This window comes from Callospermophilus lateralis, chromosome 5 (genome assembly GCF_048772815.1).
Source record: "Callospermophilus lateralis isolate mCalLat2 chromosome 5, mCalLat2.hap1, whole genome shotgun sequence".
In the NCBI taxonomy this organism is placed as follows: Eukaryota; Metazoa; Chordata; class Mammalia; order Rodentia; family Sciuridae; genus Callospermophilus; species Callospermophilus lateralis.
The window spans coordinates 106,295,686-106,308,412 of NC_135309.1; the positions used below are offsets into that span (position 1 = coordinate 106,295,686).

General features: G+C 35.5%; 1 protein-coding gene across 9 annotated transcripts in view; it reads left to right on the forward strand.

The window, feature by feature from the left end:
- The window catches only part of Bdp1 (BDP1 general transcription factor IIIB subunit), a 98,153-nt gene that overhangs the window by 10,929 nt on the left and 74,497 nt on the right, over positions 1-12,727 (forward strand). For 7 of the 9 annotated variants that reach the window (XM_076857119.2, XM_076857122.2, XM_076857121.2 and 4 more), the window contains 5 exons: positions 186-317; positions 3,119-3,252; positions 4,717-4,811; positions 9,551-9,605; positions 11,588-11,731. In XM_076857119.2, coding sequence (XP_076713234.2) covers positions 186-317; positions 3,119-3,252; positions 4,717-4,811; positions 9,551-9,605; positions 11,588-11,731 — 560 coding nt within the window. Of the gene's footprint in view, positions 1-185; positions 318-3,118; positions 3,253-4,716; positions 4,812-9,550; positions 9,606-11,587; positions 11,732-12,727 lie in introns of those variants that run through there. The other 2 variants (XM_076857120.2, XM_076857124.2) reach the window with 2 other exon arrangements.

The following is a 12,727-nucleotide window of genomic DNA, read 5'->3' on the forward strand; positions in this document are numbered from 1 at the left end:
GTGTTGAAGTAGGAAAGATGAGCATTTATTTCTCTTTAATTAATCAATTAATGTATTTAATTTTGTTGCTGGGAATTAAACCCAGGGCCCTGGGCCTGCTAAGCATGTGTGCTACTACTGAGTCACACTTCTGTCCCAAGAAATACTTCTCTAAGCTATGTGAATTAACTTATCTTTACATTTAGTAGGCAGGAAAATAAGAGCACGCTTGATGTTGAAGATAATGAAGAAATGCAAGAAGAGACAGATGATGGGCCATTGCTGGTTCCTCGAGTAAAAGTGGCAGAGGATGGTTCTATTATTTTGGATGAAGAAAGGTAAGTTAGAGATTTGTTATGGTTTCACCAGAAAAAGCATGCTTTATTTAAAAAGAGGGATCCTGTTTCTGAATCTGTCATTATCACTTATACCACAGTGTTTATCCTTATATCCTGAATGCTATAATCAGAAAAGTGGGTTACATTAATTCAAAACTTGTAGCTTTTTTTGTTTGTTTCTTTTGTTTTGAGAGGAGGGCCTTCTAAATTGCTCAGGTTGACCTCAAACGCGGAATCCTCCTGCCCCAGCTTGCTCAGTAGCTGGGATTATAGGCATGTGCACCCTGCCCAGTTCATTTTTAGCAATTTTTATGTGTTTTGTATGAGATGATACTGTTGTTCTGTCATACATTTGTCTTAACACCATTGTTTTACTAACCTTACTGGTAATTGAGCTGAGCTGCTAAACTAATTATATGCTGTTCTCCACTGAGAATAGATTTCTGGAATTAACTTAATCTTGAAGTCAGTATTCAAGTTTTCATGTAATTAATTAATACCATATTCTGGTATACGATGATAAATAATGGATATACAATGAGAAAGGTTTGACATTTTAGGAGTTTTGTTAAGGTGAGATTTTGTTTACTCTCCACTTTCACAGTTATAAAATTAAATTTCTCAGTTTGGCATTGCAGAATTCAGTTTTCTTTCTAAAGTGTATTTTTTAAAGAGGATATGCTATATTAATAAGTTAGTAAATATGAAAAAAATGAGAAGTTTCTTGCCTAATTAATAAAAATAATTTTTTTTCCCTCTCCCCGGTACTGGGAATTTAACCCAGATACCTTCTACCACTGAGCTCTTTTTGAATTTTTTATTGTTTTTGGTACTGGGAATTGAATGCAGTATATCTACCACTGAGCTATGTTCCCAGACCTTTTTATTTTTGAAACAGGGTCTTGCTTAGTTGTGTAGGGCTTTGTTAAGTTGCTGAGGCTGACTGTGAACTTGCATCTTCCTGTTTCAGTTTCCCAAATAGCTAAAATTATAGGCATGCATTATTGCTTTTGGTTTAGTAAAAAATTTTATAGCATTTAAATTTGGGTGGTGTGATGGTGTTTGTAATCCCAGCAACTCTGGAAACTAAGGCAGGAGGATCACAAGTTTGAACCCAACCTCAGTAACTTAGTAAGACCCTGTCTCAAAAAATAAAAAGGCCCAGCCATGTTCCGAGGTGCATGCTTGTAATCCCAGCATCTCAGGAGGCTGAGACAGGAGGATCGTGAATTCAAAGCCCGCCTCAGCAATGGTGAGTCACTAACCAAATCAGTAAGACCCTGTCTCGAAATAAAATACAAAATAGGGCTGGGGATGTACCTTAGTGGTTGAGTGCCCCTGAGTTCAATCCCCAGTACCAAAAAAAAAAAAAAAAAGTAAAAAAGGCCCAGCAGCTTGGGAGGCTGCGTCAGGAGGATCAAAACCAGCCTCAGCAAATTAGTGAGGCCCTAATCAACTCAGTGAGACCCTGTCTAAATAAAATACAAAACAGGAATGGGGATGTGGCTCAGTGGTTGAGTGCCTCTGAGTTCAATACTGGGTACCCTCTCAAAAAAAAATTAAAAAAAATAAAAAGGACCAGAGTGTGCATGTGTGAATATGTAACAACAAATCCCATCACTATGTATAGCTATAATGCACCAGTGAAAAAGCGTGGGGGAAAAAAATGGCTAGAAATGTAGCTCAGTAGTAAAGCATCCCAGATTTAATCCCCACTACTTTAAAAAAAAACAAAACAAAACCCCAACCAAAAAACACCAATAATAAAACTATGATGATGATGGGGCCAGGGTATTGGCTCAGTGGTAGAGCACTTGCCCAGCATGTGTGAAGCCTTGGGTTCCATCCCTGACATCATATAAAAATAAACAGATAAAATAAAGTAAAAAATACTAATAATAGTTAAAAAAAAAAACTATGCTGATGAAACATGAATGTAATAGTGCTAGTAATAATAGTAATAATTTTGTTTGCTTTTTTCCATTAGTTTGTGATGGTGAGTTTACTGGTTGATAAAGAGTTAAAAATGTATTTAACTGCTTTGTTTGCACGCATGTAAAATATAAAATGCTTATATTTATCAATATTCTCATAATGCCTAGCATAATAAATATGTATAGCCTATAAGAGGCATACAGAAGGCAACAAAAAATATTTTTTAGGTGCCTCAAAAATACTGAGCCACATCCCCAACCCTTTTTATTTTTTTCTTTTGAGATATTGTTTTGCTAAATTGCTTAGGGCATTGCTAAGTTGCTGAAGCTAGTTTTTAACTGATGATCCTCCTGCCTCAGCCTCCCAAGCCATTGGGATTACAGGTGTGTGACCCTATAGCTGGCCTTTTATTTTTTTTCTTCTCTGATACTGGAGATTGAATCCAGGGTTACTCTGCCATGGGATATATCCCTAATTATTTTATATTGGAATAGGATCTCACTAAATTGCTGGCCTCAAAGTAGTGATCCTTTTACTTTAGGTTACTGAGTTGTTGGAATTACAGATGTGTGCTACCATGCCTAGCTTAGTTGCCCCAAAGTTATTTTCTCAATTTTATATTATTGTTATGGATTTTGAAAACAGATTGGTACTTATTTATACTTCTTGGTAATCACATTATAAATAACAATTCGTTAGTCAGTAAGTATGTATGTCTGAATATCTACGTATTTCAAATACATATTATTGTCATTTTTGTTCAAATGCATAGTATACTTCTAAAGTATAGCTGTTTAAATCTCATCTACTATTTGTCTTTTTACTTGTTTTTATTTTGGCTCTGTTTGAAAATGTGTTTCTTTCAGTTTAACTGTAGAAGTTTTAAGGACAAAAGGCCCCTGTGTTGTTGAGGAAAATGATCCTATATTTGAGCGTGGTTCTACAACTACATATTCCAGCTTTAGAAAAAATTATTATTCTAAGCCATGGTCCAATAAAGGTAACAAATTTTCATTAAAAATTGTTTAAGTTCCTACTTGAAATAAACTATATTTCTGGCTTAAATCAAATCTCTCTTAAGCTAAGTGAAATGTAAACTACCATGTTGTTTTCTGTTCAGCAAATTTTATTGACTCCTCCCACCTGCTCCTACTGTGGAACTATATCCCTGGATTTGTTTTTTTTCAAATGTTTATTTTTGAGTTGTAGTTGAACACATACCTTTATTTCACTTATTTATTTTTATGTGGTGCTGATGATTGAACCCAGGGTCTCGCACATGCGAGGCGAGTGCTCTACCGCTGAGCCACAATCCCAACCCTTCCTGGTTTTAAATTAGAAATCTTTTGAAGAATTAGTTCTTTGGTCATTTTGTCTGAAATCTTCCTGTGTCAAATTCTACTACAAAGAAATACCATTTAAATGAAAAAAAATCAACATTTCTAATGGTCATTATTCTACTTAAGATAATTTAACTAGTAAAGATTCTATTTTTTCCCCCTCCTGTGTGCTAGGGAGTTGAACCAAGGACTTCATGTGTGCTAGGCATGCTACCACTGAACTATATCCCCAGCCCCCTAAAGTTATTATAGATAAAAGTTAGGCTGTTAAAGTATATAGTACCTATTGCATGGTGATGCTTATTATTTACTTTTTATTATATAAACAATAGAGTTTTGGGAAGAAATTCAAATATGACAGAAGGATATAGAGCAGAAGGAAAGAGTCTTTACTTCCTTTCTCTGACTACCCTATTCCTATTCTCCTGAGGTGACTTGTATCAAGTTTCTCATGTATTTTTATTTTTTATTTTTAGCTACTTTTTTATGTAGGACTTAGGACATCTTAGTTGCACACATACCCATTTCTGGCTATGACTTGACAGTTTTCTTCAAGGTGTTTTGAATGAGACCAGAGAACAATGTCTTATTAAAAAATTCTGGCTGGGTGCAGTGGAGCATGACTATACTCCCAGAGACTTGGGAAGCTGAAATGGGAGGATTACAAATTCAAGGCCAGCCTCAGCAACCTAGCAAGGCCCTAAGCAACTTAGGGAGACCCTGTCTCAAAATAAAAAATAAGGGCTGGAGTTGTAGCTCAGTGGTAGAACGTTTGCTTAGCATGTGTGACGAACTGGGTTTGAGCCCCAATACCACATAAAAATAAATAAAGTCAGTGTAAAATAAAATAAAAAAGGCTGGGAATGTGGCTCAGTGTTAAAGCACCCATGGATTCAAGCCTCTGTGCCAAAAAAAAAAAAAATTCTGGCTGGTTTGGTATGAGCATAAAAATTTCTTATTCTACCCCCCCTTTTAATGTTTCAAGATATTTGTTTAGATATTCCATGACTCTTTTTTTCAATAAGAAAGTACTGTGGAATTTATTTTTAACTCATAATATGTGCTATGTAAGATTTCTTTCCTCTGAAAATACTTTTTAGTGATTCTCTATCTAATTTTTACAGAAACAGATATGTTCTTTTTAGCCATCAGCATGGTAGGAACTGACTTTTCGATGATTGGACAACTGTTTCCTCACAGAGCAAGGATAGAAATTAAGGTAAAGTAAACTCATAATATTTGTTGATTAGAAAAACTCAAAAGTTGCTAAATTTTTTTAAACTTTGGTTTTATTCATAATTCTTGATTTTCACAGTGATGTTTATGTTACATTTTCCCTTTATCGCCTGAGAAGTAAAGCAATATTTCTCAATTCTATCATTGGTAAAATCTTTTTTAGTATTACTCTACTTAATTTGATCAAGTCTCTCATGTATTTGATCAAGTTTCTCATGGACTTGAGGGTGTATTAGTAAAGTTACTGAAATTAAATAAGAGTTGGACAATGAATGAAAAAAGAAGATAAATATATAAGAACACCATTTTTGGTGGTAATGGAGGGGATTTAATTTAATGCCTTGTGCATACTGGGCAAGAGCTCTACCATTGAGCTCTATTCCTATCCTTAAGAGTAGCCTTTGGAACCCAAAATATATTACTAAATTTTCTAGGACAGCATAAAGAAAAGAATGGCATTGTTAGCAGTAGCAGTGATGTCAATATAGCTGTAACATTCCTGGGAGGACTTTTTCTTCATACATGTTTCCTGAATTGGAGAGCCTCTGCATGCTATTACTCTGTTGCTGTAGTACATTACCCAGTCATGGTCTTTGGCCTTCATTTCCCACCCTATCATATTCATTACATTAATAAAAAATTGCCAATAGGAAAGATCATTTTTCCCTCTAGAACCAGATTAGACATTGATTGGTTGCCTGGGCACATTATGTAAGGTGCATTGTACAGTATGATGAAATATCCTTCCTCGCTGCATTACTGCATTTCTTCAAGAGATCAGAAACTGCTTATTATGTTTTTTTTTTTTTGTATCAGAAATTGAAGCCAGTGGTGCTTAACCACCGAGCCATATGCCCACCCCTTTTTATTCTTTATTTTGAGACAGGATCTCAGTAGGTTGCTTATGACCTTGCTAAATTGCTAAGGCTGACTTTGAACTTGTAATCCTCCTGTCTCAGCCTCCCAAGTCCCTGGAATTACAGGCATGTGCCACCATGCCCAGCTCATTTTGAGATTTTTTTCTAATTTTGTTCATGAGAAGAATATTGGTTTGTATTTTTTTGTTTGTTTGTTTGTTAATGGTTTGTATTTTTTTGTTTGTTTGTTTCCTTTTATTCTGAAATGCTGGGGATTGAATTCAGGGCCTTCTACATGCTAAGTGTGTGCTGTACTTCTGAGTCATATCTCTAGCCCTTGTAATTTTTTTATATATATATTTTCAGTTGTAGTTGAACACAATATTTATTTATTTACTTGCTTACTTATTTATGTGGTGCTGAGGATCGAACCCAGGGCTTCACCTGTGCTAGGCAAGCACTCTGTTGCTGAGCCACAACCCCATTCCCCCTTGTAATTTTTTTTTAATGTCTTTGTCTTATTTTGGTATAAGGATTATAGAAAATGTGTTGGAAAATGTTCCCTTGTCTGCTTTCTGAAAGAATTTAAGATTAATATTATTTCTCCTTTAACATTTGATAGAATTCACTAGTAAAATCATCTAATCAGATGATTTTCTTTGGAGGAAGACTTTAGATTATAAATTCAATTTTTAAAGTATCATTTAGGGCATTCCGATTTTCAGTTACAACTGGGCACAATGGCATGTGCCTGTCTTCCCATATTTAGGAGACTGAGGCAGGAGAATTGATTTTGCCTAGGAGTTTACAATTAGACCCTATCCTTAAAAAAAAAGTTTCAATTTCTTGTAACAGTTTTAATGCTTCAGGCATCAGATTTCATGCTATCTCATTACTTATTTATCTTTATTTTTCCTTTTAGTACTGGGGATTGAACCCAGAGTCACTTAATCACTGAGCCATATTCTCAGCCCTTTTTTATTTTTTATTTTAGGATAAGATCTTGCTAAGTTTCTTAGGGCTTTGCTAAGTTGTCAGGGCTGGCTTTGAACTTGAAATCCTTGGTTCAGCCTCTTGAGCTGCTGGGATTACAGGTGTGCACCACTAGGCCTGGCTCATATTCATTTTAATGTTTGTAGGATCTATGGTAATAACCTTGTTTGAGAGTTTGTTTTCTCTCCCTCCTCCCCCTTATCCATATTACAAGTCTTTGCAATCAGTCAATTTGTGTTAATGTCAGGGTTAACTTTTTCTTTCCTTTGATGGTACTGGGGTTTGAAACTTGGATCTCCAACATGTGAGGCAAGTGCTCTGCCACTGAGCTATATCCTGGCTTTTTTTTTTTTGTTACCAGGAATTTAACTCCAGGGCACTCAACCACTGAGCCACATCCCCAGCCCTATTTTGTATTTTATTTAGAGACAGGGACTCACTGAATTGCTAAGTGCCTCACTTTTGTTGAGGCTGGCTTTGAACTCATGATCCTCCTGCCTCAGCTTCCCATGCTACTGGGATTACAGGCATGCATCACCATGCCCAGCTTCTATCTCAGTTTTTAAATTCCTTTTTTCTATTTTCTTTTGGGTTAATCAAATCTATTTTATCTGTTATATCATTTTTCTCTTTTTACTTTATACTTCACAGATAATAACCTTTTTTTGTACAAGGTATTGAATTCGGGGTGCTTAGTCACTGAGCTAGAATCCCAACCCTTTTTATTTTTTATTTTTGAAACAGGGTTTTAAGGCTTACCTTAACTTGCCATCCTTCTGTCTCAGCCTCAGCCTCCTGAGTCTCTGGGATTACTAGTGTGTGCTACCATGCCCAACAACTTTTTTATTTTTTTTTTAATTAGAGCATTATAGTTATACATAGTAGTTGAGTTCATTCTGACAAAAATTGTACATACATAGAATTTGTTATTAGTTCCTCTTCTCTTTCTTCTCCTGTTCCCTCCCCCTATCCTCCTTCCTGTAGTCTACAGGTCTTCCTTTTGCTTATCTATTTTATTTAGTTTTGATTGGTTCTTTCTACTTAAATATAAGGGTGAAATTCCTTTGGTATATTTGCACATAGTACTATTTTTTAAAGTTCCTTCCACATTTCCTCCCCCTTCCCCTCACTTCTCCCTCCCTCTTTCCTTCTTCTACTCTACTGATCATCCTTAAATCTTTATGATATTTGATCTTCCTCTCCTTCATTCTCTTCTTTTGTTCTAGCTTCCACATATGATAGAAACATTTGATCCTTGATTTTCTGAGGTTGGCTTACACAAATAATAACCTCTTGCTGTGTGCTGTAGCACATACCTCTAATCCTGGTTATTTTGGAGGCTGAAGCAGGGGTTTACAAGTTTGAGACTATCCTGGATAACTTAGTGAGACCCTATCTCAAAGTAAAATAATAATTAAAAAAAAAAGGACTGGAATATAGTTCAGTGATAAAGCCTTCTTGCCTTTAATCTCCAGTACCAAAAAACAAAAACAAAAAACCCTCTCACAAATGTACTTTTATTTGTTGCCAATCCCTGTGCTATGATCTTTAAAGTCCTTTTTTTCTTCTGCATGCCTTATAAACCCCATCTTATAATGAATTTAATGATTCTACAATATACTTTTTGTTGGGTGTGTTGAACCCTAATGCTTTAGGAGGCTACAATAAGAGGATTGCAACTGGGTTGCTTGGGCAGGTTAGCAGGACCCTGTCTCAAAATAAAAAAGGACCGAGGATATACTCAGTGTTAATAGAGCACTTGCCTGGCATGTATGAGGTCCTGGCTTCCATTCCTAGTACTGCCCCCCCACCACCCCCCGAAAAAAGGAGTCTTTAGTTTTTAAGAAATTTAAATAGAAAAACAAAGTTAGTCTTCAATATATTGAGTACATATTTACCTTTCCTAGTGCTTTTCTTTTTCTTTGTTTTGGTATTAGGGATTAAACCCAGGGGTACTTGACCACTTAGCTGTATCTCCAGCCCTTTTTATTTTGAGACAGAGTCTCACTAAGTTTCTGAGGGCCTCACTAAATTTTAGAGGCTGGCTTTGAACTTGTAATCCTCCTGTCACAACCTCCCTAGTTGCTGGGATTACAATCATGTTCCTGCCCGGCTCTGGTGATTTTCATTTTTTCCTGTAGTTCTGAATGAGTACTCTGCCTATTTTTTTTTTTTTTTTAATATTTCTAGTTGTAGCTGGACACAATACCTTTATTTTCTTTCTTTATTTTTCATGTGGTGCTGAGGATTGAACCCAGTGCCTCACACATGCTATGCAAGTGCTCTATCACTGAGCTACAACCCCAGCCCAGTACTCTGCTATTGAAAAAATTTCTCTGGCTTTCAGTTACCAAAATGTTCTTATTTCAACCCTGTTGGTTTTTGTCTTGTGGGTTTTTCTTTTCTTTTCTTTTCTTTTTTTTTTTTTTTTTTTTTGTGATGCTAGGGATAAAAGCCTGAGTCTTGAGCATTCTAGATAAGCACTCTGCCCTGAGCTATATTCTAAGCCCTGCCTCAGCCTCCTCTTCCTCCTCTCTTTCTCCTCTTCCTCCTTACTATTATTATTACTATTATTTTGCTATTGGGGATTTAACCCAGGGACACTCATCTCCTGATCCATATCCCTAATTCTTTTATTTTTTAATTTGAGAAATAACAATAAGGAGGAGGAGCAAGATCAGAAACTTAGTATAAACCTTTCATCCTCATTTTAAAAAAGTGAACTTTAACTTGCCTTTTAGTGAAGGCATATTCAATTAGTAGAGAATAGTATGTTATTCATAACAGTTTTATTTTAATGTTTGCTAATTTTAAAAATAACCTTTACTCATTTAATGGGTAAAAATTACTATAAGTTTGTTTCTCTTAACAGAATAAATTTAAACGTGAAGAAAAGACAAATGGATGGAGAATAGACAAAGCATTTCGTAAGTATTTCTGACCTTTTTTACAAAATATCATTTGAAGAGGCTAAAAAATAATCCTCTTTGGCTGTAGGTATAATCAAAATTATATGATTTCATCTCACTCCTGTCAGAATGGAGAATATATCAAGAATAATATATCAAGAATATAAGCAACAATAAATGTTGGTGAGGGCTGGGATTGTGGCTTAGCGGTATAGTGCTTGCCTAGCACATAGGAGGCCCAGGGTTCGATCCTCAGCACCCCATAAAAATAAATAAATAAAATAAAGATATTTAAAAAAAAATGTTGGTGAGGATGTGGTGAAAAAGGTACACTCATACATTGCTGGTGGGATTGCAGATTAGTGCAACCACTATGGAAAGCAGTATGAAGATTCCTTAGAAAACTGGGAATGGAACCACCATTTGACCCAGCTATCCCACTTCTTGGTTTATACCCAAAGGACTTAAAATCAGCATACTATAGTGATGAAGCTATATCAGTGTTTATAGCAGCTCAATTCACAATAGCTAGAACCAACCTAGGTGTCCCTCAATAGATGAATAGATAAAGAAAATGTGGAGTATATACTCAATGAAATATTACTCAGTTTTAAAGAAGAATGAAATTATGGCATTTGCCAGTAAATGGTTAGATTTGGAGAATATCATGCTAAATGAAATAAGCCAATCTCACAAAACCAAAGGCTGAATGTTTTCTCTAATATAGCAGATGCTAATTCACAATAGGGTGGGGACACTAAGGAAGAATAGTATTACCTTAGATTAGGTAAAGGGAAGTGATGGGAGGGGAGAGGAGAGGATGTGAGGATAGGAAAAATAGTAGAATGAAACAGATATTATTACTGTATGTATATATGTGAGTGCAACCAATACAATTCTGCAACGTGTACACTCAGAAAAAATGAGAGATTATATCCCATCTATGTATGATAAATCCAAGTGCATAAATTCGTTCTAATGTCATGTATAATTAATTAAAACAAATTAAAAAATTAAAAATCAATTTATAGCTGGGCTTGTTGACACAAGCCTGTAATCCCAGAGGTTTGGGAATCTGAGGCAGGAAGATTGTGAGTTTAAAGCCAGCCTCAGCAAAAGCAAGGTGCTAAGCAACTCAGTGAGACCCTGTCTCTAAATTTAAAAAATTCAAAATAGGGCAGGGGATGTGGCTCAGTGGTTGAGTGCCCCTGCGTTCAATCCCTGGTTACCCTCCCCGCCCCCCCAAAATGTCAATTTATAACTGGGCATGGTGGCACATGCCTGTAATCCCAGTGGCTGGGGCGGCGATGAAGGGGGGCTGAGGCAGGAGGATGGCAAGTTTGAGGCCAGTCTCAGCAACTGAGGAAGGCTCTAAGCCACTTAGTGAGACCTGTCTCTAAATTAACAATAAAAGAACTGGGGATGTGGCTCAGTGGTTAGATGCTACTGGGTTCAGTTTCTGCTGTCCAAATAAAAAGAACCAGACATGTTTACACATAGTTAAAAGTGTAGTTCAAATTTTGACAAATAATATGTAGTGTAATCACCACCCCAAACATGTATGGACCATTTTTTTTTTTTAAGATGGAACTTTTTATTGCTTAACAAGGTCAGTTGGTTCCCTTTCAATCAATTGAATTCTGTCCTCTTGACCCCAAGTAACCACTCTTCATTTGAATCACCATGGGTTAGTTTAGAATGTTCCAGAATATTTTATTCATGGAATCCTATAGTATGTACTGTTTTGTGCTTGGTTTCTTTTACTCCCTGTTTTTGAAATTAACTCATTATGTTGCTTGTATCACTAATTCTTTTTTTTATTTTTTAAACTAATAGTTTTTTCCTTTCTACATGGTCTGTTATGTACTTGTTTATCCATTATTTTGCTGGTAAATAAACTTGCTTTTGCTAATGTACTATTTTAAAAACCAGAAATTCTTCTTCTTTTTTTTAAAAAATAAATACTTGAAGGTTCTTTTCCATTTTTTTTTTTTAAACAGAGGAAAAGCGTCCTTTTGACTTCGATTTTTTTGCTCATTTGCTTCAGAAAGTTCTTGCTGAGGAAGAGAAAAGAAAACAAAAATCCAGTAAAAGTCAGAATTTAAAGGAGAAGAAATCCTCCAAACCACGGAAAAATGTAAAAGGTATTAATTTTATAAGAAAGTGTTCAGTTTTACTTATTAATAATGAACTTTCAATATTGTCTCTCAGGAATTGAGAATTTAAGTATAGCTCAGGTAGTTGAGATCATGAGGGAATCCAATTGGACAGACTTAGTTTTTCTTTACTCAGCCAGTTGAGTGGGTCAAAACAGCAGTTCCTTATAAAATTTTATAATTGTCATGATTGGGCTACTTGACATCATTCTGGCAGTTAACAAATTTTTCTGGTTAATCAAAGAGCATCAGAGATTTTAAGTGTCATGTTCTGTGTTTGGTTATTTATTATTATTGTTCTGCAAAACAAATATGTTATAAAATTATAATATTTAAAAGGTGGAACTCAGGGCTAGGGTTGTGTAGAGCATTTGCCTGGAATGTATGAGGCCCTGGGTTTGCTCCTTAGCACCATTAAAAAAATAAATAAATAAATAAAGGTTAATTGACAACTAAAAAATATATATATCAAAAAAAAAAAAAAGGTAGAACTCTAATATTTTTGGGGTTGTGACTATCTTGTATTCTTTGAGCATAGTTTAATTTCTGAAGGTTGACAGTGACTTGTACCCAGGAAGAAAATTGCATTTGTGTGGGTATTTCTATTTTTAGGCTTTTATTTTATTAAACCTTTCTACTCTGGACTCTTAAGAATGATGTTCAGCTATAATCCCATAATTTAAAGAAGCTTGAAACACATCCCAGGCCCCTTTCCGTTGTTTTAATCACTGAAAAACAGACCCAAAGATCCTACATAACTTTTTCCTATGCTCTCAGAATTTAAGGTGGGGCAGAGGTAGGATTCAAGGTAGAATTGTGAGAGCCTGTGGTGGAGGTCTGCAAGACCACCACCATATTTTGTTATTGGTTAGGAGGACTAACAGTTTTCAGCACCCTGTATCTGGCATATACCAAAATTCCAGACTACCAAAAGGAAGAGAGTTCATCATAAACCATATTATTTGTACAAACAGTTTAGGCACA